At 43.7% G+C, this 26,687-nt stretch overlaps 1 protein-coding gene and 1 non-coding gene across 8 annotated transcripts in view; both read right to left on the reverse strand.

Annotated features, from left to right (window-relative positions):
• ARHGEF1 (Rho guanine nucleotide exchange factor 1) overlaps positions 1-26,687 on the reverse strand; it is a 194,227-nt gene that overhangs the window by 22,181 nt on the left and 145,359 nt on the right. For 4 of the 7 annotated variants that reach the window (XM_077456660.1, XM_077456657.1, XM_077456658.1 and 1 more), the window contains 9 exons: positions 25,487-25,592; positions 19,711-19,722; positions 16,333-16,515; positions 14,565-14,743; positions 13,982-14,125; positions 13,818-13,900; positions 11,422-11,547; positions 10,155-10,269; positions 2,994-3,094 (listed from right to left, as the gene is read on the reverse strand). In XM_077456660.1, coding sequence (XP_077312786.1) covers positions 2,994-3,094; positions 10,155-10,269; positions 11,422-11,547; positions 13,818-13,900; positions 13,982-14,125; positions 14,565-14,743; positions 16,333-16,515; positions 19,711-19,722; positions 25,487-25,592 — 1,049 coding nt within the window. The remainder of the gene's footprint in view (positions 1-2,993; positions 3,095-10,154; positions 10,270-11,421; positions 11,548-13,817; positions 13,901-13,981; positions 14,126-14,564; positions 14,744-16,332; positions 16,516-19,710; positions 19,723-25,486; positions 25,593-26,687) is intronic. The other 3 variants (XM_077456662.1, XM_077456661.1, XM_077456659.1) reach the window with 2 other exon arrangements.
• LOC143934641 (U1 spliceosomal RNA) lies at positions 23,835-23,996 on the reverse strand. Its single transcript, XR_013263321.1, has one exon. It is a non-coding gene; the product is annotated as a U1 spliceosomal RNA (small nuclear RNA).

Below are 26,687 nucleotides of genomic sequence, written 5' to 3' on the forward strand. Positions count from 1 at the left end.
AACTGTGGTTGTCCACACCTGAGTTCAATTTCTCTAGCCACACCCAGGCCTGATTATTGCCACACCTGTTCACAATCAAGGCATCACTTAAATAGGAGCTGCTTGACACAGTAAGGTCCACCAGAAGATCCTTAAAAGCTACACATCATGCCGAGACCCAAAGAAATTCAGGAACAATTGAGAAAGAAAGTAATTGAGATCTATCAGTCTGGAAAGGGTTATAAAGCCATTTCCAAAGCTTTGGGAATCCAGCGAACCACAGTGAGAGCCATTATCCACAAATGGCGAAGACATGGAACAGTGGTGAACCTTCCCAGGAGTGGCCGGCCGCCCAAAATTACCCCAAGAGCGCAGCGACGACTCATCCAAGAGGTCACAAAAGACCCCACAACATTGTCCAAGGAACTGCAGGCCTCACTTGCCTCAGTTAAGGTCAGCGTTCATGCCTCCACCATCAGGAAAAGACTGGGCAAAAATGACCTGCATGGCAGAGTTCCAAGGAGAAAACCACTGCTGAGCAAAAAGAACATCAAAGCTCGTCTCAATTTCTCCACAACACATCTTGATGATCCCCAAGACTTTTGGGACAACATTCTGTGGACCGATGAGACAAAAGTGGAACTCTTTGGAAGGTGTGTGTCCAAGTATATCTGGCGTAGAAGGAACACTGCATTTCATAAAAAGAACATTATACCAACAGTAAAATATGGTGGTGGTAGTGTGATGGTCTGGGGCTGTTTTGCTGCTTCAGGACCTGGAAGAATTGCCGTGATAAAAGGAACTATGAATTCTGCTGTCTACCAAGAGATCCTGAAGGAGAATGTCCGACCATCTGTTCGTGTACTCAAGCTGAAACGAACTTGGGTTCTGCAGCAGGACAATGATCCTAAACACACCAGCAAGTCCACCACCGAATGGCTGAAGAAAAACAAAATTAAGACTTTGGAGTGGCCTAGCCAAAGTCCTGACCTGAATCCTATTGAGATGTTGTGGTATGACCTTAAAAAGGCAGTTCATGCTCGAAAACCCTCTAATGTAACTGAATTAGGACAATTCTGCAAAGATGAGTGGGCCAAAATTCCTCCAGGACGCTGTAAAAGCCTCATTGCAAACGCTTGGTTTCAGTTGTTGCTGCTAAGGGTGGCCCAACCAGTTATTAGGTTTAGGGGGCAATCACTTTTTCACACAGGGCCATGATGGTTTGGATTTTTTTTCACCTTTAATAATAAACACCTTCATTTACAAATTGCATTTTGTGTTTACTTGTGTTGTCCTTGACTATTGTTTAAATTGGTTTGATGTTCCGAAACACTTAAGTGTGACAAACATGCAAAGGAACAGGAAATGAGGAAGGGGGCAAACACTTTTTCACACCACTGTATATATACACACATACATACATATATATATATATATATACACACACACACACACACACACACACCGGTATATGTGATTCTGCACACAACAGCCACCCTGTAGCAGTAAATTTGCTATGGAGTGGTCAGGAAGTGGTTAAAGTGAACCTGTTGCTTTGGCCTGCATGGGAACAATAAAAGATTAATTTCAATGGGTTAGTTCACCTTTTCAGAAAATAAACACAGTGGTGTGGTGGTTAGCATTTTCACCTAGCAGCAAAAGGTTGCTGGTTCAAATCCCGACCATGACACCATCTGCCTGGAGTTTGCATGTGTCTGCGTGTGTTTCCTCCGGGTAATCCGGTTTCCTCCATATCTAAAGACATGCTGGTAGGTTAATCGGATCCTGTCTAAATTGGCCATAGCAGGGCTTTTTTCAGCAGGAACTAGGGGGAACTCAGTTCCACCACCTCTGGCTCAGGTCTTCTGCTCCCCGCTCACCACTATCACTTTGTAACACTGAAGTCCAGCTTCTCAGTTTACAAGTGATAGTTTATCTCCCAGTAGCTCCCACAGGTCAGATCTCCTGCGCAGATCACACTGAGTGTCGGACAGGGACAAGGGAGATACAGAACAGGTGCCCAGGGTTCAGTGCAGTCATGGGAAGGAGAGGGTGCGTGGTAGGCAGCACCTTCTGTGGTCTCCATTTTTTTCCCTGGTGACCAGTTGTTGATGCTCCTACTGCATGATCTCCCTTGAAAGTGACTGTAGTATAGTATAGTATAGTATGCTGGGAGGTAACACAGCCAGATAGGTGCTTTGGCTTAATATTGCAACTAAGGTAAGACATATGACAGATGGTGGAGCTTTTAAGGAGGGGGGTAGATGAGGGCAGTGGAGGGAGGGGGTTGTATGCAAAAGGAAAGAGCTACTATTTGATGCCATTTGGCAGGCGTGTGTGTGGCGGGCATGGTTGAGTACCTGCACCTGATTTCTGAGAAAAAAAGCCCTGGGCCACAGTATATGTATGAATGTGTGTTAGGGTTCTTAGATAGTAAGCTCCTTGAGGGTAGGGACTGATGTGAATGTACAACGTATATGTAAAGCGCTGCATAAATTGACAGAACTATATAAGTAACTGAAATAAAATAAAAATAAATAAATGAAAAGTGAACTATCACCCTACACCTCCACCCTCCAGGTTCCCCCTGCACTTACCGGTGTGGATGGTGAGCTGTCAGGAGAGATCTGACCAATTCCAATTGGTCAAGGTGGTCACATGCCAGCACTGACCAATCAAAATAGATGTGGCCAGTCCCGGAAGCCCTACAGAAAGTAGGGGGAAGAAGAGTGGGGCTTTCAAATCCCCTGACTACTACACTGGCCATGGACACTGACAGCTACTCACCACCTGTAGGTGAAAACAGGTATTGCAGCTCATCCATTGATGTTCGTTACCGTGCTAGAAAAGCAGTTATGTCCAAACAGGGAGAATTTAGTCTACTGAGAAAAACGCAAACAACTAAATGACTATCTACAAAAGGCAAATTATTCTGGCAGAATCTCTGAACCCATGCCACTGTCTCCATGATCACAGCAGAAATGACACCGCATTCACAGACAGCTATATCCTACCATCTTATTCTCCATCTCTCGGACTTCTGTATTGACGTGGTTCAGGATCTGCCGACAACTCTCAGCCGCCTTCTGTACTTTTTGCTTCTCCTCGTCTTCCTCTAAAAGACACAAAGATAAAAAATGAGGAACTGCAACATCCCAGAGGTCTTTCTTTCATTTTATTAAATGACGTCACTTTCCAGACGAGACTGACAAATATGGAAACTGCTGATCACAAATCCACGCAGAATGGTTTAGCACTTCTGTAAATGCAGCCTGTAAACTCATATTAAAATAATACCGTATAATACAACGTTGAATCAGGAGATATCTGGGGAAACGTGACATTTGATCGTCTTCTCACAATACAGCACTCACAAGGCACATGATGGCGGGGGGAGAGAGCGCACATTGTCCTCTGTAACTTTCCACTTCTCAGAGTCTAAAGTTACACAGAAGTATATGGTAGCTCTGCCAGATGACTGGAGCTGGGAAGGAGATTGTAAAGGAAAAAGGTTTTTTATTTTATCTTAATGCATTCTATGCATTGACTGCTTGCTGTGCGAATCACCGTACCTGCACGTCGGTCCATGGGAAATTGCGGGAGCGCGCCTGCGGGTCCAGCAGATGCCACCCGTGATCGCTGTATACAGAGGCAGAACGGGGATCTGCCATTGTAAACAAGGCGAATCCCCGTTCTGAAAGGGGACATCTCAAAGATCTACTGTTCCCAGTGATCTTTGTCATGTCCCAGGCAGACCATCCCCCCTACAGTTAGAACACGCTGAGGGAACGCATTTAAAGCGGAGCTCCGCCAATTTTTTTTTTTTAAAGTCAGCAGCTACAAATACTGCAACTGCTGACTTAAAATAAGGACAGTTACCTGTCCAGTGCACCCGTGATGTCAGCACCCGAAGCCGATCTGTCCCTCTGCTCTCGAGTGCTGCCGTCGCCATCTTCGGTAGGGGAACTAGGAAGTTCCCTACTGTGCATGCGCGACTCACACTGCGTGTTCCCACTGGTCTCTGCTGTCTTCTGGTACCTGTGTGTCCCCAAAAGACAGCGGGGGGGGGGACAGAGAAAGCGCCGGAAGTGGCGTAGATACCTGCATGTGGCTCGGGTATCTATGACCGGAAGTGAGAGCAAAATACCTGTATTAGACAGGTGTCTGCTCCCCCTCCCCACCTGAAAGGTACCAAATGTTACACCGGGGGGAGGATTCCGAAAAGCGGAAGTTTCATTTTTGGTTGGAAGTCCGCTTTAACCCCCTGAGCGCCCCTTAGTGTTAACCCTTTCCCTGCCAGTGTCATTTATACATTGATCAGTGCATTTGTATAGCACTGATCAATGTAATAATGTCACTGGTCCCCAAAAAGTGTCATTTGGGGTCAGATTTGTCCGTCGCAATGTTGCAGTCCCACTAAAAATCGAAGATCGCCGTCATTACCAGTAAAAACTATTAAAAAAAAAAAAGTCCCCAAAACTATCCCGTAGTTTGTAGACGCAATAACTTTTGCCCAAACCAATCAATATCCGCTTATTGCGATTTTTTTTATACCAAAAATATGTAGAAGAATATATATATTGGCCCCAAACTGATAAATAAATTAGCTTTTTTTGATTTTTTTTGGATATGTATTATAGCAGAAAGTACAATACTTTTTTTTTTTTTTCAAAATTGTCGCTCTTTTTGTGTTTATATCGCAAAAAAATAAAAACTGCAGGGGTGATCGAATACCACCAAAAGAAAGCTCTATTTGTGGGAAAAAAAGGACGTTAATTTTGCTTGGGTGCAACGTCGTACGACCGCACAACTGTCAGTTAAAGCGACGCAGTGTTGTATCGCAAAAAATGGTCAGCAAACCCTTCCAGGGCTGGAGCGATTAAGATAAAAAAACGTCTGTGTTTAGCAGGCTCCCCAGCACCCCCCCCCCCCCTCAAATTACTTAGCTGAGCCCCATTTCTCTCCAGCGATGTCCACGAATGTCTAAGCCATCCGGGACACTCCTCCTAATTGGCTGAGACACAGCAGCGGTGCCATTGGCTCCCGCAGCTGTCAAAGTCAGTTAGCCAATTAGGGGAGAAAGGGGGCTGGGCTGGGTCGGGGCTCCGTGTCTTAATGGACACACGGAGCTGTGACTCGGGTCCAGTGTCCCCATAGGAAGCTGTTGACTGTGGGGGCACTCAATAGGAGGGAGGGGCCAGGAGCAGCAAAGAGGCACCCCAAAAGAGGAGGATCTGGGCTGGTCTGTTCAAAACTAACTGCACAGAGGAGGTAATAATAACATGTATGTTGTTTAAAAAACAAACAAAAAAACAAGCCTTACAATCACTTTAAGGCCTACAGGTATCCTTAAAGAAACTCTGGGATATCCAGCTGTTGTGGAACTACACGTCCCATGAGGCATTGAAAAGCTCTGACATTCACAGACATGACTAGAAATGATGGGAGTTGCAGTTCCTGAACAACTGAAGGCCCATAGTTTTGAGACTCCTGAGCAGGGGCATTGCTAGGTGGCAAAAAAAACAGGGGCTTCAGCCCGAAGTCCGAGCCCAGCACCCGGGCTTCCAGAGCTACCTGTCAGCTCCTCCCTTGCCAGCAGCCCAATTTTTGTGCATTTCTTTTAACACAAGCAGAGCTGTTACTTGTATTTCTGCCACGATCACACACCTCAGGTGAGCCTGTCAGGCATGCTAATAAGTCAGTGTTATTGAGGGGCATCACCTATGATATTCTTATGAGTAAACCTCTGTTCCATGTCTTTTACTCATTCAACATGCCCCCTGCCCCTGCATGTGCTTCTGATGCATCATGCCTGTATCCTGGCAGTATGGCTGAGTAGAACCCTCCTTCTGCCCAACTAGTAATGGTGCTCGTCTTGGGTGAGTGCCTGGTGCTACCTGTCAGCTCCTCCCCTGCCAGCAGCCCAATTTGCGTACACTCCTTTTATCACAATCAGAGCTCTGTTACTTCCATCCCTTTGCTGTGATTGTACATATCAGGTGCGCTTGTCATGCACGCAAATAAATCAGTGTTATTGAGGGTCATCACTTATGATATTCTTATGAATAAACCTCTGTGCTTTTTGACTCATTTAACATGCCCCCTGCCCCTGCCAATCTAGTGTTAGCACATTAGTGTGCTGTACCATCCAGTCGGGCAAGATGGTGACAATGAAAATGGGGTCCACCGTCCACCCACATCCCTGGACTGGCACCCTGCTCAGCCTCTTAGCGAGCCGCTGAGTTTTTGAGCCAGCTGCTCCCGTCCCCCCCACAGCCCAGCACATCAGTGAGAGTGGGGGGGAACAAAGCAGAGAGCCGATGACTGACAGCCACCAGCTTTCTGCTTAGGAAGCTGTGAGAACCGAGCGATTGGTGGTGTTATATGGTTCGGTTCTCAGTGTAAAAAGCCGACGGGGGGACAGATGCAGCATTGGACCGATGCTGCATTCACCTAGCTAAGTATCATTCTAACAAAAAAAAAAAGTCAATCCCCATACTTCTCTTTTAAAGAATATGTAAAGCAACAGTTCAAATTCCTGATATGTGCCTGCCGTACCATGTACATATATGAAACCCTACCCATTTCTCTTTGTATTGCTTCCTTTGTGTGAAATCTCTGGTGTTCCTGCCAGTCCCTCTTCATTTCTATTAAAAATGGACCACACTAGGCATGAGGGCACATCGTTGTAATTTTCTGCCTGTGCTGGGAACTCCAATGATCAGACTTGTGCTGACATGGCTCCCCGCTCCCTCTGCATTGCCATTCACTTGGAAGATCAGTGTGCTGCAGAGGGTATGTGATCACTTATATAAAAAGGGAAAACATTTATTAATTTTTATTTACGGTTTTATATATCTATACACAAATGTTTTGCCTTTCATTTCTATTTTAAAACAGAATAGGTTGTTTTACAAGGTAAGAGTTCACAAATACATTAAAGACATATTTTCTACTGAAACAATAAGTGCCGCAGTGTGTACAGCACCTGGATCCATCAAAAAAAAAAAAAAAAGTGACTTCTGCCAATTTTGCCCATATGGGAACCCAATCCATTCGCCAGCATTTACCAAACAGAAAGGCCATTCTACATAGTTGCAAAGTTAAAATTTGGGTGGGAAGCTCTGTCCCTCCTGAGCTCAGTCTTTCTGTAGAAAATGAAGCATGGCGTCTTCAATTCGCCGGGAACAAAACTAAAGTAACAGGTACCTTTCCAGCAGCCTGCTCTTGTAATTGGCTGTCAGTAATGATTAGTGGCTTTGAAGTGATAATGTAACAGTGGGGACCAATCTCTGCGGCAGCTCACTCATTGTTCACGTTTTTGTAGAATTAAAACTTTTTTTAATCACATCCTCTTTAGCTTGGGTAGAACAAAACTTCACCGATCCCGTTTTCGAAAGTCTAGCTCATGGTAAAATTGACCACTTGCATACTGGGCACCTATACCCCCTTCCCGCCCAGGGCATTTTTCAGCTTTCAGCATTGTCACACTTTGAATGACAATTGCGCGATCCTGCAACAAACACTGTACCCATGTGACATTTTTATAATTTTTTTTTACACAGAGCCTTTATTTGGTGGTTTGTAATCATCACTGGGATTTTTATTCTGTGTTAAAGAAACAAAAAAAGACCGAAAACGTTGAAAAAAAAAAAAACAGGTCATTTTTCTCCTTTACTGATAGGCACTGATAGGTGGCACTGATGAGTGGCACTGATGGGCAGCACAAAGAGGTGGCACTGGTGGGCCCTAATAGGCAGCACTGGTGGGCACTAATCAGGAGGCACTGATGAGGTGGTACTGATGGGTGGCATGGAGAGGTGGCACTGATGGGCACTGATGAGGTGGCACGGAGTGGCGGCACAGAGAAGAGACACAGAGAGGCAGCACAGAGTGGTAGCACAGAGAGGCAGCACTGATGGGCATTGATAGGCAGAACTGGTGGGCACTAATAGGCAGCACTGGTGGGCACTGATAGGAGGAACGAAGAGGTGGCACAGAGAGGTGTTAAGGATGGGCGGTACTGATTGTCAGCACTCGTAGGAACTGATAGATGGCACTGATTAGAAGCACTGGTGGGCACTTAGGGGACCAATGTCCCTCTAACAGAAACCATTTAACAGCTTTCTTCTTTTCTTCATGCTGATAGGGTGAAGAAAAAAAAATCCAGTAACCTACGTTTATTTCCGTGATCAGCTGAGAAACCCCCACTGATATCAGCTGGGAGGAGGGGAGGAGGAGAGAGGCAGTCGGTCACGTGACCGCTAAGTGGCGCAATAAAAGAAGGTATTTATTGTCTGATTTTTTTTACAAAACACATACACTGGGGCACAGCATTTATTATAACAGAGGGGATGGTAACCACAAGAATATCTTATGATACCAGCAGGAATGGGGGGGGGGGGGGGGGAGCTGAGCACTGGTACAAGATGATAGGCAGGGAGGGGAGGGGGGAGAGGATGGAAGAGAGCACAGGAGAGCACAGAGGGCAGAAGCAGGCAGGATCAGCCTGGTATTTCAGATGATACAAGCTGCCAAATTACAAACACTGTGCTATAAAATATGCTTTAAGGGAACAGGATCCATTATTTTATTTATTTATTTTTTTAGGTTAACACACACTTTAAAGCGCCAAGAACAAAAATGTAAATCTATTTCAGCTTAACTGACCTTAGATGCAGTGTCTGCATTAGGTTTATTTTTCGGGTTGTTTCACTTGGTAATCCAGCCAGTGACACATTTCCTGTCCTGGGATGAGAACGCTCACCCCATTTATTATAGGTTGTTGCCCTAGTCTGTTTGGTGAGTGTTGTCACCCCAGGACAGGAAGGGTGGTACTGGTAGGATCACCAATTAAAAAATGGAACAAAAACAAAAGAAGAAAAAGAATGCAACCACCACATCTGGGATTGGCGAGCTGCACTTCATTCAATTTTAGTTTTTGGGTTGAAATGAGCCTTAAAGGGTACATATTAAAATATTAACCCAAAATATGTGCTCAGTGCAAATAAAATTTACTTTCCCCTTAAACTACTAATTAACTAGCTGCCTGTGGCACCGGTACAATTCTAAGGTTTTTAATGATGATTACATATACAGGCTTGGCTTCCTACAAATAACTGCTGCGCCTTTCTGATCTTTTCCCTCTAAATCAGTGGTCTCCAAAGTGTGGCCCTCTGCCCCTGACACCAATGATGGGACACTATTCCTTCAATCACACTAACAATAGGGCACTATTCCTCCCACTGACACCAAAGATGAGGCACTATTCCTCCCACTGGCACCAAAGATGAGGCACTATTCCTCCCACTGGCACCAAAGATGAGGCACTATTCCTCCTACTGATACCAATGATGGGACACTATTCCTCCTACTGATACCAATGATGGGACACTATTCCTCCTACTGGCACCAATGATGGGACACTATTCCTCCTACTGGCACCAATGATGGGACATTATTCCTCCCACTGACACCAATGATGGGACACTATTCCTTAAATGACACTAACAATAGGACAATATTCCTCCAACTGACACCAAAGATGGGACACTATTCCTCCAACTGACACCAAAGATGGGACACTATTCCTCCAACTGACACCAAAGATGGGACACTATTCCTCCTACTGATAACAATGATGGGGCACTATTCCTCCTACTGGCGCCAATGATGGGACATTATTACTTCCACTGATACCAATGATGGGACACTATTCCTCCCACTGGCACAAACGATGGGGCATTGTATACACCCACTGATGCCAGGACATTTTCTTCTCCCACTGGCCACAGTCTGGCCCCCCTAAAGTTTGAAGGACAGTAAACTGGCCCTTTGTTTTTTAAGTTTGAAGACCCCTGGTCTAGACACAATCTGCCTGTCTGAAAACAGATTCTCTTAAGCTGCCAATAACATGAGACCCCCACAATGCCCCTGGCAATCAGTGACCTCTGCCTAGGCTTTAGCTCACATTATGGCGTTTGGAAGCTACTATTTTTTTGGTCAAAATAGACTTTTCTTTAGTTTTACTCATAGCAGTGGTAAATTCTACTGTAAGTGTCCATTTTAAGGACAGGTCCACAAAGGCATGGTAGACCAGTGGTGTCCAGCAGGAAAATTCTTAAAACTTTAGTACGTTTCTTATGTAGATGGGGGGGTAGGAGAGAGGCACTTACCGGTGAGGTTTGCGATATTCTGCAGTAGTAGGGGGTATTTGGTCAGTCTCTGCATCTCAAAGGGGATAATATCCTTTAACTGTAACCGGCGACATTGAGGATGGCTTTCTGCCTCCTGGAGACAAGGAAAAGAACAAGAATAATTTGATTGTAAGCTCTCACAACCAGGGCCCTCTTGTATTGAATTATATTGTAACTACACAGTCTCCCTTTGTTTTGTAAAGTGCTGTATAAATTGTGGACACTATAACAATCATGTATACTAATAATTTATTAAATGGAAAGAACATATTTACATTTAAAGGCACACTTCCTATTATAATTCTGGAGATGTTCTCAATGGACTATTTGTCCTGTCCCTGAGAATAATGGTATCTGGCTGACACAGGTGAAGATGACCTTTAGCGGGTTGGTATTGCCGTCCGTGACCCCATCATTATCATTTTATTTCACCTCCTCTCCTAGAGACACAACAGGAAGTAAATGGCAAACTCCCAGAGTGAGGGGAAACCATACTTCGGGCAGCTATCAGTGAGGTGTTCTCATTGCCCTATTGCTGTCCTGGTGGCAGCTGTAAAATTGTAGATTTCCTCACACCACATAAAAAATGTTCACTGTGCAATTATGACAAATCAACACAATCAGGAAGAAAACTGCAGTATTTTCTCTAACGTGTGTAGTTCCTAGATCATAAGAGCCCCCAAGTGGCCATAATGTGTTTTTTTTTTGCTCAGAAATTCACTGTTGCCAAAAGTATTTGGACGCCTGCCAAAATGAGGGACAAAGGAGGAGGAATGAGGGACAGAGGGACGTTGCTCCAAATCAGGGACAGTCCTTCGAAATTAAGGACAGTTGGGAGCTATGCTACATTTTTAAGACTTGTCTGAGCTTTCAGAAAACAAGGGGTGGAGAGCTGAAGTTACACTCTGCAGAGCTCAGTGAGGAGAGCTCTGAGAGCTGATTGGGGGGGGGGGGGGGGGGACACTTCCTCATCACACAGGAAACAGTGCTGATGATGTCAATCGCAGGCTGTGCGCTGGGGATCCCTCTCATCACCTTTTTTCTCTTGGTGTCAGGTTAACTTGTCAGAAGTGATTCATGCTGATAGCGGAGGAGCAGTGCATCACAGACACAAATGACACGTAATGCTCTGGATTCAGACAAGTAAACACTATGGAGGGATATTCTTTGTTCATATTTCATGTCTGAGGTTTACATCCACTTTATGAGTGGCCGTCTGCAGCTAAATAAGCAATAAGGGGCTTACCTGAATAAACTGTGTGAATCTGGGGTCTTTCTTCTGCTTCTGTTTGAGCTGTTCCAGGGCAAATGGCTGTCGGCTACAGAACCTTGAAGATATCTTCTGAAACCATTGTCCCTCTGTGCCATCAAACTGGTAGAGAAGAAAATGACGGGTCACAGATAAGTAAATGAAGCTTACGTCACCGGCTTTTGCATTCCCCAGACGCTGAGAACCATTTAGTGTATCTATTCATATAAACAGGTTGTCTTGGAATCTTCCCCAGACAATTAAAACTGCTCTCGGTTTCCGCTCTTCAAGGGGGGGGGGGTGTGGACAATTGAAGGTTGCCATGTTTCCCAACCCTCACTAAGCAACGATCTGAAGTCTTAACTGTGGGCAAATAAATAATCCCTCCCAGCTAAGAAATCGTGTTACATGTATCTATTATAGTTTTTTTTTTAGAACCAGAACATAAAAAAATGAAGATTTGTTATTCATATAGAACATCCATAAATGTAAATTTTACCTAAGAAGCACCCTGAAAAATCAAACTTTTGTCCTGAATTAATCCTGAAAATCAGCAGGGCATTTCCTGATATGTGAGTGTGCCTAGGCACTCCTGTACTGTAGCCTTATAGGTGTAGGGTCTAAGATCTAAGGCACTGCTGCCTCTGACTCCCATCCTCATCAGTTTTAAGAGATATGGAGTGAGATTTGGTGGTGCTACTGCCGTGCTGCTCACTGTTCTCCTTGCTGGAGGTTCTGACACGAGGAAGCAACGCCCTGCCTCTACCAAGATGTCTGCCTCCACACAGTGCACAAGGCACGGTAAGTCAGTAATAGGAAAAGATCACCTGCAGGGAGATAATTAGTTAATAAGGAGTACTAGTTGTCTTCTGCCTGCATTTTTTTGGGACCTCTTCCAATAATTAGGGTGCCCTTTATTAGTTTCAGTCCGAATAGAAATTTGTCTGCATTTCTGGTTATTCGGATAACGAGTGCCTTTCCCTCTGAACCATAACCCATACTCATTCACATGGGGGGGGGGGGGAGGGGGCAGGATCTGAGGGCATGTGTCCTGGTATGGTTCAGGAGAAGGGGACAGTGTTCTAGTCTCCCCCCCCCCCTTTCCTGCTCTACTGGCTTGGATAAGAGACTGGTATTGATTTGGGGAGGGGGGGGGGGGCCCGCTCCTTAAAGTGGAAGTAAACCCATCGATTTAAACGGCATGCCGGGAATGCTAACTGCACATTGGCTGTGCTCTCAGCCAGACTATCAAACCATCCAATAGCTGGTGTCATAACGAATCACATGTGCAGCACCATAGCAGTTGAAGATTAAACAGAGGCAAAGATGGCAGCTTCCTTGGTTGAAAACGATAGGGGAGTTTACTTCCACTTTAACAACCAGCTATTCTTCACACAGAGTTCCAATCAGTCGATCATTTTTAGACCGATCAGGGTTCGAATCTTTCAGAAAATTTGGAATTCATTAGAAGGTTAAAGTGGTTGTAAAGGCAGAAGATTTTTTATCTTAATGCATTCCATGCATTATGCATAGGACTCACTTTTATGAAAAGTGGCTCAAGCCATGATCATTTCTTAGCAGTGTTTGACAAGCGGGCGAGACGCCGATATGGCACTTCCTCTCAGCCTGATTTAACCATTTAATTGCTGTACTGCCACTCTGCAATCGCCCACATTTCATTCGGTTGCATTAGCTGCATTCAGCATTACCTGCTGAAAGCGACATGAATATTAACGTTTTGCTCCAGCCATGAAGCACAGAAACTTGGCCATGGCATGTGGAAAGGCGTGAGCAGCTGTATGTTAATGTTCAGGTGGGTGGGCAGGGGGCGGTGAAACCACAGTTCAACCGCCTGGTTTTACTACCTGTGAACAAAGTATTGAAGTGATACTAAAGTCTTTTTTTTTTTTTTAGTTAATAACAAACATGTTATACTTGCCTGCTCTGTGAAATGGTTTTGCACAGCGCAGCCTGGATCCTCTTTATCTCGGGTCCCTCTTCGGCTCTCCTGGCCCCTACCCCCCTGCCAAGTACCCCCAGAGCAAGCAGCATGCTATGGGGGCACCTGAGCCGACCCGAAGCTCCTTGTGTCCATTCAGACGCAGAGCCACAGCCCGGCCCCCTTCCTCTCCTCATTGGCTGACTGACCGATTGACAGCCAATGAGGAGGGGAGTCTGGAGCAGCCGAGACATTCCTACAACATCGCTGGATCTAGATGAGCTCAGGTAAGTTTTAGAGGGGCTGCTGCACACAGAAGGCTTTTTATCTTAATGCATAAAGATAAAAAAAAAGAAAAATCGTCTGCCTTTACAACCACTGGATTTGTTTTCAATGACAGCTACAACATAATGATGTGGAGGAGCAGGTACGCAGAGGAAGGCTCTTTACTCACCCGCTGTAGCAACGTGTTCCCAATCTCCTGGATTATGGAGTTGTTCTCCTGACGCAGCTTTTTCAAGTTATCCAGGAACAAGGCTAGTGTGACGGATACAGATCACAATGAGTAAAAGGGAATAGGAGAGATACATAAAAAGGTGTAGGGGTGGACAGTCTTACCATGAGCATCTATGAGGTCATCCAGACTGGGGAAGATATTCTCCAGCTCCATGTTGGGTATCCATGAATTCTGCATGGGAAGGTAGAAGATGTCATGGAGGACACGCAGCATCCTAACATGAGCGTGTTCTGTGAATAGCAGTTCTGCAGAAGACAAGGGAAAAAGACGATCAGAAGGGTGATACAAAAGCATCCAATACATTTTCAGCCAAATTCCAAGAGCTCTACCTAGAACCTATACTGTATATGTAAAGCCTCATTTATCTAACTCATGGTATAGCTAGCTTGCTCCTTATAAAACAGTACTGGTAACTTTATAGGCGTTTCAATCACTTCTATCCTATGCAGAAAATCTTGATGCTAAAATTTATAAAATACGCTCATGGTTTCACCAATTATTCTGTAGAACACCATCTATTTCTAAACAGAGTTCCAGACACATCCTAAAGATATCTCCCCACCAACTAACCAATTCTGATGAAGTGTATGGGTACCCATTATGGTAGGAACATGTAGGGCTATGTACCAACCTACCCAAGCCATTAACCAGCGAGAAAAATAAAAAGTTTGTGGCGTATCGTACCATTGATAACCTCTTGCCGCTTGATTTCGCTTTTCGTCAGCCTGAGGAGTGTTTCAGGGGGGACGAGTTCCCTCCAGTTTGGGGGGTCATTCTCGATCTCCAAAACGCGCGGCTCAGTCTCCTCAGACTGGGGAAGCAGAAAGGACGGCGGACCATCCGCACTCCCTCCAGGCTCAGGACTGGAATAGAAATGATTTATTGTTACAAAAGTGGGACCAGTGCAGATAAACACAGCAAAGAATCCATTCCATCCACTTGATCCATCTATCCTTTTTATCTTATTAGTTTATGGCATCTATGTCCATCCAGCACACAAGTCTGTGTCCCTGTCCATCAAATATATGTCTTTCCATCCCCTTAATTATATGTCCATCCGTCGACCCAAGCCATACGTCCATCCGTCGACCCAAGCCATACGTCCATCCGTCGACCCAAGCCATACGTCCAGTCATCGACCCAACACATACGTCCAGTCATCGACCCAACGCATACGTCCAGTCATCGACCCAACACATACGTCCAGTCATCGACCCAACACATACGTCCAGTCATCGACCCAACACATACGTCCAGTCATCGACCCAACACATACGTCCAGTCATCGACCCAACACATACGTCCAGTCATCGACCCAACACATACGTCCAGTCATCGACCCAACACATACGTCCAGTCATCGACCCAACACATACGTCCAGTCATCGACCCAACTCATACGTCCAGTCATCGACCCAACTCATACGTCCAGTCATCGACCCAACTCATACGTCTGTCTACACATCTCATTTGTTCATCTGTCAACCCAACTCATATGTCCATCTGTCTACCCAACTCATATGTCTGTTTGTCAGTCTATGTTTATCTCAAATATCTGTTTGTCTACCCATCTCATATGTTTTTCGGTCTACCCATATCACGTATCTGTCTGCCTACTCCCCTCAAACATCTGTCTGTATATCGGTCTACCAATGTCAAATATTGTTTGTCTACACATCTCACATATCTGTCTACTTGCCCATCTCATATGACAGTCTGTCTACCCAGCTCATATATAGCTCATATATAGCCATAGTAGCCACTCGGAATCCATTTTTAACCAGTTGGACACAACTAAACTGCAGTCTGATTGGTTACTACAGGTTACTGCTCTCTGCATTACCTTATTAAACACATCTGTGTTTTACAGCATCCAATCATCTCGGTCAAGCATGGTGAGCCAACTTTGAATTTATTTGCAGGTGCTGTATAAATTCAGATAGCTCATGCACAACATAGAAATTGAAAAAACAGACCTACCTGACATTATTGCTGGTTGCAAGATGGAAAAGAAAAAAAAATAGTCTAGACCAGAGGGCACCGTTTGTGCATTAGGACCACAGAATTATGAGATGTCCATATTGTTAGAACTTTTATTCTTTTCAGATTGTAAAATAATATCCAAAAAGAGAACTGGAGTCCCAAGAAGATGGCCATCTGACAACTAGCGTGAAACCACAAATAAGGAAAAGCATCTCTGGTTAAGTTACCTCCTAGAAGAGTACCTGTCGCTCATACAACTTGCAGGCAGCGATTTTGGAGTTTACATCAACATTATCATGAACTTGTGATAACAACACTGTATGAAAAAGCTTTCAAAGCTTGCTACTATTGTATATAAGCAACAAGTACACTAGAAACCATACAAACATTATTGTTGGACTTTGAATGCTATTAGAAATAACCATGAAAGTCAGTCCATATGTTGAGGTACATTGTCCTCTAAACCTACGTGAAGTTGCCCGATTTAGAGCTGGATTTGCTTGAAGAAAGCTGCATGTCGTTTGCTCGGGCTGCAGCCTCCAGATCCACGTCACTGCGAGAGCGCGCCTGCTTGCCTTTAGCTGAGCCTCGCTGGGAACGCTTGCGCTCGTAAACTCGCAGGCTCTCTGAGCGGCCCAGTTTACTAGAGTTCCTGTCCAAGTCACACCAATGATTTGTAGCGAAATGCCGTGTCCCATACCAATGAGGAAGATGAGAAGATGTGGTGGTGAGAGTAGACATGCAATGGTGTGGTAGACAGATGCAACTATACATAGTACAGAATGGAAGGGGGGGGGGGGGGGTGCTATGTACAGATGAGAAAAAAAAAAAGAGTGTGGCTGCAAAAGGGATGCGCAAATGGGGAATAAGAAAGAAAGGAAGCAGGAACCTACAATGAAGCAGAATGCCACTGCAGGAAGACAGTCTAAGGCAACTATTGATAGCTTCCTAAAGGTGAAGCTTCGAAGGTGTCAACAAGGGTAAAGATAATTAAAATATATACTTTTTTTGCTTTATTTAATGTCATACTACAACAGTAAGTTAAAACTGAACTCCAAGAAGTATTCATAAAAAAAAACAAAAAAAAAAACAATGTATTGTTTTAAATAATCTAATGCAGCCCTTTTTTTTTTCTACCGCAGAGGAACCCTTGAAATAACTTTCTAGTCTCAGGGAACCCCTACAAATAAATGTTATATCGACAACTCATGGTATATTAGTGTAATGGTCACTGGGGTGAATGCTCCTTACACTTACAGCCATTGAGAAGATTCCCCCATTACAGATAGCTAAAAAGATTATTGTTCCCAGAGGTTACTTTTCTGAGCGGAAGAAGTTGCTCATTCCGCAAAGATCCCCTGGCAACCTCTGGAGGAACCCGAAGGTTCCACAGAACCCTGGTTGAGAAAGGCTGATCTGTTTTAAGCACCTAAAATTTGACTTGATATGAGCCTTCTGTTATATCATGTAGAGCAGCATTCAGCCTGAGAGAGGGAGGAGCAGCACAAGTGGCCAATCAGGTGTGATGACAGGAGAGAAGTAGAGAGCTGAATGATGAGCTCTTCTGCTTCTCCTTCACTGTTCAACCACAACCAGGGGGCTGGAGGTGGCACTGCTGTCTGGCAGAGCTATGTAAATCTCAAGACTGCTTCAACAAAATTTTACACCCATTGGCAGGTAAAACAGCAACGTCAAATGTCGTTTGTCTAAAGTTCAACTTTAAATAAGAATATTCACATTCAATCTGTGCTACATAATCTATATCAGGGGGTCTCAAAACTTTTTAACCAAAGGGCCAGTTTTCAGACTTTAGGGGTGCCGGACTATGGCCACTGGGAGTAGAAAATGTGGGAGCAAACAATCCGCCATCATTGGTGTAATTGGGAGGAATTGTGTCCCATCATTGGCGTCATTGGGACCCAAAGTTGCAGCCATTTGAAGGAACTGTGCCCCATCATTGGTGGCATTGGAAGGAACTGTGCCCTTCATTGGTGCCAGTGAATAAAATGGTGCCCCAAGGGCCAGAACAAAGCAAGCAAAGGGCCACATCCAGCCCCCCAGTCTGCAGTTTGAAGACTACATCATTACAGTTTCAACAGGCATTTCAGACAGCAATTTGCTTGGCCTACATAAAAAAGCTGTTCTATGCCGCTAGACTACAAAGTACTAGCAACAATCCAATTATGATGGGGTTGATTTATTAAAACTGGAGAATGTAACATTTGGTGCAGCTTCTAGGTTTTTTTTTTTTTGTCAAAGCTTAATTGAACAAGCTGAAGTTAGAAGCGGATTGGCTACACTGCACAGCTGCACCCGATTTTGCATTCTCCATTTTTTTGTAATGAATCAGCCTCTCTCAACCTTTTCAACACAGAAGAACCCTTGAAATAGTTCTCCAGTCTCGGGGAACCCCTACTAAAAATTAGAAATCTACAACTCATGATATATTAGTGTGATGGTCAGTGGGAAGAATGGTTCTTACACTTGTGGTCATTGGGAAGAATTACCTCCTTACAGATAGTTCAAAAGATTAATGGTATCATTGGGAACTTTTCTGAAAGGCAGAAATGGCCCAATGCTGAAGGAACCCCTAGCAACCTCTGGAGAAACCCTGGTTGAGAATCATCTTCCTTTCCACGGGATCAAACGGCAGCTCAACAATTAAGGAAGATTAGGAGCCTCTGTGAAGGTGTTATTTCTATCTCTGTCCATGAAGAAGTGAGGGAAAACCTCCAGTGGGGACACAGAAAGCCAAATACCTGATAGGAATGGGTCACCCCGTTGAGGTGCGACCTTTTGTTTTGCCACCTTTTTTCTGTATTTGTCAAAATGTTTAATAAATCTACTATGGAATTTTAAAAAAAGATACCTACGCTATGCAAAACTACAAAAAAAAAGGTTTGAACTGCAAAAAGATAAATCCAAAAGACTTTTGAGACTTCAACACTTGATTTAAAAAAAACAAAGAGATCCTTCAAGGAGCCGACCTGCTCTGGTATGGCTGCTCACAAAAAAAATGGCTCCCCAAAATGGTACTCAAAGCAAATCCATACAATGGGAGCACCAAACAGTAAAAAAAAAATAAAAAAAAAAAAAAAAAAAAAAAAATTTAAAAACTTTTTTACTTGTTCATACAATGATCATGTTAAATAGCCAATGAGCTTTGAGGCCAAACACACTCTGCCCACATCAGAGTAACTTTAATTGGGCTTATATGGACTCTGTAAAGTAGAACACCATATAGATTTGGAGCTTACACCAGATTACAACATTGCAAAAGGCAACAGCAAAGAGGGTGTATGTTTGGCTTCCAAAATGCGTTGGGATTGTTTATGTGATCAATTTATGAACAATTAAAGTGGTTTTGGCACCTTCTGCATTTTGTTTGATGCTCCTTGTGTCCATGCTTTGGTCAGCTATACACCTTAAAGCCCCACCTTAAAGCCGGACACAATAAAAAAATAAAAATAAATACCCTTTATATCTGATAGAGGATGTTAAATCTAACCAGCAGGAATAACCACACTTACCTCTGGGCAAGTAATATTGCAATGGGCAATGATGTTCATTAAGCTGCGCAAGAAGCCTGACTGCTGGTTAAAAATAACGGTGCCTTCTAAAAATGAATGGGTTAAAAAAATAAAAAGGTACAGCTAGATTGGCTCTTGAGTCTAGATTAGCCAAGGCATTTACCGGGAAGGCCTAATAGCTGAATTTTTGCAGACTGACAGAGCAAGCAAGTAGGAAAAACCAGCATAAGGGTTTTAATACTTAGCCATGCTCTATACAGAGCCATTGGGAAAACAATGAAATCTCCCCCGGTGTAAAAGTCCCAACATGCACTGACCTTTTCTTCCGTCTGTGAACAGAGCAGGCAAGGGTTAAATATTTCCAACAAACAGCCCAAAAATTGGGCCAAACATTTAGCAGGAAAAAAAAAAAAGGCACCATAAACCCTGAGGATTATCCCCGTGTTAAAGCCAATACATTGAGCTACGAAACATAGAACACTGCAGAGTTTACCATGAAACCCGCACTATAAACACAAAGCAAAACTCCAAGCAGGTGGTCCAAGACAACAAATAACACCTACAACCATGTTAGGACAAGACACCAAAACCAGTACAGGACAAGACCAGCTGCATGGCACAAAGGTAGCACAGGCAGCACAGGATCCACATGTAAAAAAAAAAAAAAGTATAAAATCTTAAAGCAGGTTGGAAAAAATAATCCATTATGTTAAACAATGTTAGCCTTCTTGTTTCATTATGCTTGTACAGGCTCCTGAAGTATTTTATGTAAGGATTAACATTATGTGAGTTTACAAAAAAGCAAATCAGTCTCCACCCCCGAGGAGCATAAAATGTACTGTTTATCACAGCCATTAATACACTGTCTCTTTCAGGTGAATTTCAGAGGAAATCAATTAACCTACCAGAACTTGTTTGAGTTGTGAAAGAAAACTGGAGGAAACTCGTGTAAGAAGATAAACTGCCTGTATACTGTGAGCTTGGTGGGAGCGGACCCCAGGCCCACCAAGCTGCTAGGCAAGAATGCTAAAGACACTGTGCAAGCATTCACTGCACCCAAAGGAAAAGGCACATATGAAGTTGTCAAATAGCAACTTCACGGCAGTGATAATGTAGTCCTGCCCCGTTCCTTCTTCTGTACCACCACCTCATTGTACCTGGCAGAGACCTATAGCACATATGCACATGTAAGCCCTTGTACACACCGTCAGACATTCCGACAACAAAATCCGTCTGATTTTTTTCCAACGGGTTTTGTCCGAAACTGGTGTTGCATACACGCGGTCGGACAAAGTTCTCGGAAAAACCGATTGTTCGGAACGTGATGACGTTCGTTCGGAATGACGGGACTACTTTCAGGCTAGTAGCCAATAGCTTTGGTCTCCTAATTTGATCTGAGCATGCGTGGCACTTTGTCCGATCGGAATTCTCTACAAACGATTGGACTTTGTCCGATCGGGTCAGGTTGTCGGAAAATTTTATATCCAGCTCTCAAACTTTGTTGGTCGGACATTCCGACGGAAAAAGTCAGATGGAGCCCACACACGGTCGGATTATCCGACAACATGGTCCGATCGGACCTTTTCCGTTGGAATTTCCGGCTGCGTGTACAGGGGCTAAGGGTGATTCCTGCCACATGCACCACTAGTTTCTGGTACTTTGTAGAGACCTGTGCCATGCATGGGTCTCTGCTAGATCCTAACTGCCTGGCATAGTGGCACCATGCATTTGTGGTGAACATGCACCCCTGTAGAAAAACACTGCCACCTGGGATGTGTGAGGTGGACATCTAAGGTGGCAGCAGGAAGAGGGGAGCCTGAAGTCATTCTTGCTTAGGCTGCAAAGGTTATATATCTTTCCAAAATGGGAGGGAGAGTGGGGAGGAAAAACTGGCACTCCAGTAGGGTTGCAACTAACGATTATTTTCATAATTCGCTTAGTTGACCGATTGTTGTTTCGATTAATCGATTAATAACCTTAAAAAAAAGTGTGGTGTATAATTTAGTTAATATGTAAAGTTTAAAAAAAAAGGCAATTTATTCTTAAATGTCTCTATATGCAGTGGTAAATATAAATAACTATATGATTAGGGAGCAAAATATCGAATCCACTCTGAGAATAACAGACAGAAGAGATATACTGTATTTACTATTAGAGATATACTGTATATACTATTAGAGGAGAGAGATACTGTATATACTATTATAGACTATATACTGTATATACTATTAGAGGAGAGATATACTGTATAAACTATTAAAGGAGATATACTGTATAAACTATTAGGAGAGATATACTGTATATAATATTAGAGGAGAGATATACTGTATATAATATTAGAGGAGAGATATAGTGTTTATACTATTAGAGTGTATATACTATTAGAGGAGATATATACTTTTAAAGGGTCAATCTGGTAAATATCATCAGACTCATTAACTTTAACCCCATTTTGTTACTGGCCGATTAATCGATTATGAAAATAGTAATCGATTAATTTCATAATTGATTAGTTGACGATTAATCGATTAGTTGTTTCAGCCCTACATTCCAGTAAGTATACTCAAATATAATTATAAAATCCAGCTCAACCGGGACATAACGTGTGTTAGCCAGTAATGGCTGAAACACGTTACCATCCATGTTGGGCTGGATTTGAGCCATTTATTAGAATAAATTGTAGAACCTTGGATTTGGAATAGCTTGCGGAGGCAGAGATTGCGCACCGGCGTCCCCTTTTAAGTACTTTAAGTGAGGTGGTTGAGTTCAGCTTCCTCCTCCTTCGAGGGGGGCAAGAATCAGGAACAAAAAAGGGTGAAGGTCCACTTTAACGTAAAACAGTATTCAGAATTACATCTAAGCATTTAAAAAATCCTCCATGCTCTATGCACAGAGATTGATTTGATTTTCTAGGCCCAGAGTTATTTACTAAAGGCACGTGCAATGAGTTTTAACATTACAAATCAATTCGAAGCTGAAGCCGATAGAAGTATTTTTTATTTCTACATCCCTGCCTATATATACCAAATTGTCCAGTAAGTGTATATTAGAATTTAAAGACATGAGACATTTAAGGAAGAAAATAGGAAAAATACAAAAAAGGTATAGGAAAAAGAAAGGAAACATGCAAGGGGGTGACATTAAGATTCAGGACCCAGCAAAAAAAAAAAACAAAAAAAAAAAAACAACAAAATACAACAGCTGCAATACAAGACCCTGCAAAGCGCGCAGGGTAGGTACACAATGGACAGGAGTAGGAGGCTGCTGCACGGGCACGGCTGCACGGGCGCACAAAACAAACATCAATTTATCAGGGGATAACATTTGCCTGGGCCATTTCCACAAAGGAGCAGAATGGAAGTAGAACTAGGCGAGAGTGCTGGGTAGGGGTTTGTTAGATCTGAAGCGCTATGAAAGCTGCAGCGGATTCTTCAGATAAGCAAGGTGAAGAATGGAGATTGAACCTCTCTGTGGAATTGAGCACTCCTTGGAGAGCAGATGCAAATAAAGTAAGAAGCAGGACCATTCCATACTCAAAAGTAAAATGGAATCCAATGTGTGCTAGAAGGCAAGGAAGAAAAATCCAGCAAGAAATATGACTGGATCCAAAGCAGCCAGGCAAGGCAAGATGGGTCTACATATAAATGGTGAGGTCTCCAGCCACTGTGCTCAGCCAAGTGGAGAGCCCAACCCCAGACAAAACTAGTTACTTTGGATTTGAGGAAGGGTTAGAGGTCTCTACCCTAAATCGAGCTAGAAAAATTGCCAAGCAAATGTTTCTTGGGTCCAAAACAACTTATTTGATTCCACAAATGACCAAAAAGGAAAAAAGAAAGCCAACGTGTTTCGAGGGCCAAAGTGATACCAATTCATCAAGACTGCTCTGCACTTACATGGGAATTTACACACTGAATATTGTCCCGGCTTTGATTGACGTGTCCAGGATCTTTACTCAGAGTCCAATACACACAGTTTGATGCACTAAACCCCCGATGAAGTAGGATTGATCTGGCCCTCAAAACGCACTGGCTGCCTTTTCCTTTTTGACCAGCTAAGTGTAGAGTGCAACTCCAGACAAAACTTGTTTTTGGGGAAGGGTTATAGTCTCTACCCTGAATTGGGCCAGAAAGGTTACCAAACAAATGTTTCTTTGGGGCCTAAAGTAATTCTCGGATTCCACAAATGGCAAAAAGGAAAAAAAGGTAGCCAATGTGTTTCAGGGGCCAAAACAACCCCCCTTTATCAGGACAGCTGCTCTGCACTTACATGTAAATGTAAATTTACACACTGAATGTTGTCCCAGTTTTGATTGATGCGTCTTTACTCTGTCCTTACAATAGACACAGTTTTAAGCACAAGAACCCCTGTGAAGTAGGCTTGTTCTGGCCATCAAATGCATTAGCTGCCTTTTCTCTTTTGATCGTTTTTTTTTTTTTTTTTTTTAGTAAGTGTGAACGCAGTCTCCCTCTACCACAAATTAAGTAGTCGAGTTTCCCGCATTTGGGGAAATTGAAGGGGTCAGCACACCCGGAGTTCAATGGATGAGCCTTGCCCTGGTAGAACCACCTTCATGATCATGATATCTCTCCTGCCAGGTAAGTATCATTTGTTGGTATAACTAAATACTTTTGGACTCTAAGAAACCTTTTTTTTGGAGCTCCTTCTGGCTTAGTTATACATAGATTACTCAACTTGGGTGAACTTCCCTTTGGGAGGGGACACCAATTTGTGGAGCATGGCCACAAAATAGAGGCTCCTCCAGCTCAGTGCCTCACCCCTACCTCTTATTATTATTTTATAGGATTTATATAGCGCCAACAGTTTGCACAGCACTTTTATTAGAGTTGTATTGCTGTCTGTGTCTAATGGAGACACAGGGCAAAGGATAGGGAATCTCTCTAGTGGGGACACAGGCAAAAAACTTTTGTTGTAGAGTAGGGGGGAGGTTGGGATTTCTGGCCATGTTTTTATAACTGTATGCTCCTTTTTATCCTGGTGACAACTGCACTCCCACATATTTTTAGTCTGGGTGTCAAATGAACAGGAAGTTAGGGAAAACATCTGCAATGGGAGCACAGGAGCACAGACAGAAAGAAGATTCATGTCCATGAGTGTTTAAATCATACAGTATACAGGCATACCCCACTTTTAAGTACACAATGGGGTTCACTTACTGAATCCAATCAGCTTCCATGTTTTATTACCAAAGCTTAATTGAACAAGCTGGGGTTAGAAGCTTATTGGTTTCTATGCAGAAGTGAGCCCGATTTTGCACTTTCCAGCTTTAGTAATTAAACCCCATTGTGTACTTAAAAGTGGGGTATGCCTGTACTACATTCAAATGGAAAATGCCGTGGTTGACAAGAAAAGACTTTGGGGTTGATTTAATAAAACTGGAGAATGCTAAATCTGATGTAGCTCTGCAAAGAAAGAAATCAGCTTCCATGATCTTTTGTCAAAGTTTAATTGAACTGAAGCTGAAGTTAGAAACAGATTGGCTACCATGCACAGCTGCACCAGATTTTGCACGCTCTAGCCTTAGTAAATGAACCACTTTGTCTGTGAAGGTTCTCATCTATCCAGGTCATGGCATAGCATTCATTACTTAATCACATATAATTGGATATGTTCTTTAATCAACATTACAGAACAAATCTAGTTGAATGTGATTTAATACTACGAGCTAAGAAAAGACTGATTTGCTTTGCCTGCAGTTCAAACATACTTTAATAGGAACTGCTGAGTCCAGAGAAATGTGGCGCAACGCAAAGCAGGACCAAAGCAGTCTTTTGAAACGCCATGTGTACTGCTCCAATCAGGTCTTTGGGATTCTGCTGGCCTGCGCTCGAAGTGTGTTTAAAACACAAATCAAATGCAAGGAAAGCAGCACCTGCTGAAATGAGTCCATAAAGATCTGAAAGAAATTGTAACTATGTCCTATGCTGTACAAAATGGAAAAAAAAAAAAAAAGTAGTGTCTGCAGACAGGCTTTAAGCTTTAAGCAGGAAGTTATAGTCAGCAGCCAGAGGACGGTAATGGCACGATCGAAAGAGACATTGCCATAGAATTTTTTTCTACGAGTGTTATTGTTACCTGTCATTCTCAGCACTGTCCTCTTGCTGGTCTGTTGGGCACAGCTCTGCGGTTGGAGACCCTTTGGAGACATCTGCCACATCCAAGGATGAGGTTCCATCAGACACTGTAAAAAGACAAGACAGGTCGGATTTAAAAAAAACTTGTAATCCACATTGCAGGTTTAAAGAGATCCGGTTGCCAGATCATCCATTTCAACAATGTATACATCCAAAAAGCCCAGAGACTGCTGCTGGGTGCCGCCATATTGGATGTGATGTAAGAAGGGTTGAAATTTAAGTGCCACACCACTGCTAAGAGGTCCAGATAAAAAACTTCATTCCATTAAAAGGTCAGGGGTACAGATTCATTTATTATTATTATACAGGATTTATATAGCACCAACAGTTTGTGCAGCGCTTTGCAAAGCAGGGAGACACTACACCAACAGTACTATTCAAAACAAGAGGGTTAGATGAGCTCTGTTTCTGCAAACTTACAATCCAAGGGTCCTTTCACACGGGGCGGATCAATGCTGATCCACTGCGTGGATATCCGCTTGCTCAGCGGGGATCACCGGAGTGATCTCCGCTGAGCAGGAAGATGTGAGGGCTCTTTCAGACGGGGCGGACCAGTGATCCGTCGATCTCCGCTGAGCAGGAAGAGGACAGGTCTGTCTCTGCATACTGTGCAGGGACGGACCTGTCAGAGCGCCACTCTCCACTATGGGAGATCGGATGATGACGGACCGTAGAGTCCATCCTCACCTGATCCGATGACGGATGGAAAAATAGCTTTTTCCTCCGTCACACTTTTTACGAATCGGAGCGGGTCGGATGTCGGCGGACTTGTCACCGCTGACATCCGACGCTCCATAGACCTCTATGAAGCATCCGTTCAGGTCCGCCTGAAAAACTGACAGGCGGACCTGAACGGATCGTCCGTGTGAAAGGGGCCTTAGAGGTAGGAGCTGGTGAAACAGAAAAGTAGGGACTGTAAGGGGTGAACTGATGAGGGGAGTAGAAGATTGTAAGCTGGATGCAGGATAGGCCACCCTGAAGAGATGAGTTTTCAAGGATTGCCTAAAAAGTGGACAGAATAGGAGATAGCTGGACACCAGTCGCCACTGCCCCCCTTATACTTACCTGGACCCCATCTCGATCCAGTGATGTGCATGAGAGGAGCGGCTCTCCCGGGTCTCTCTCTCCTCACTGGTTTACAA

The sequence above is a fragment of the Lithobates pipiens genome, unplaced genomic scaffold (genome assembly GCF_037356315.1).
Source record: "Lithobates pipiens isolate NorthernLeopardFrog02 unplaced genomic scaffold, aLitPip1_a1.2 Scaffold_27, whole genome shotgun sequence".
Classification (NCBI taxonomy): domain Eukaryota; kingdom Metazoa; phylum Chordata; class Amphibia; order Anura; family Ranidae; genus Lithobates; species Lithobates pipiens.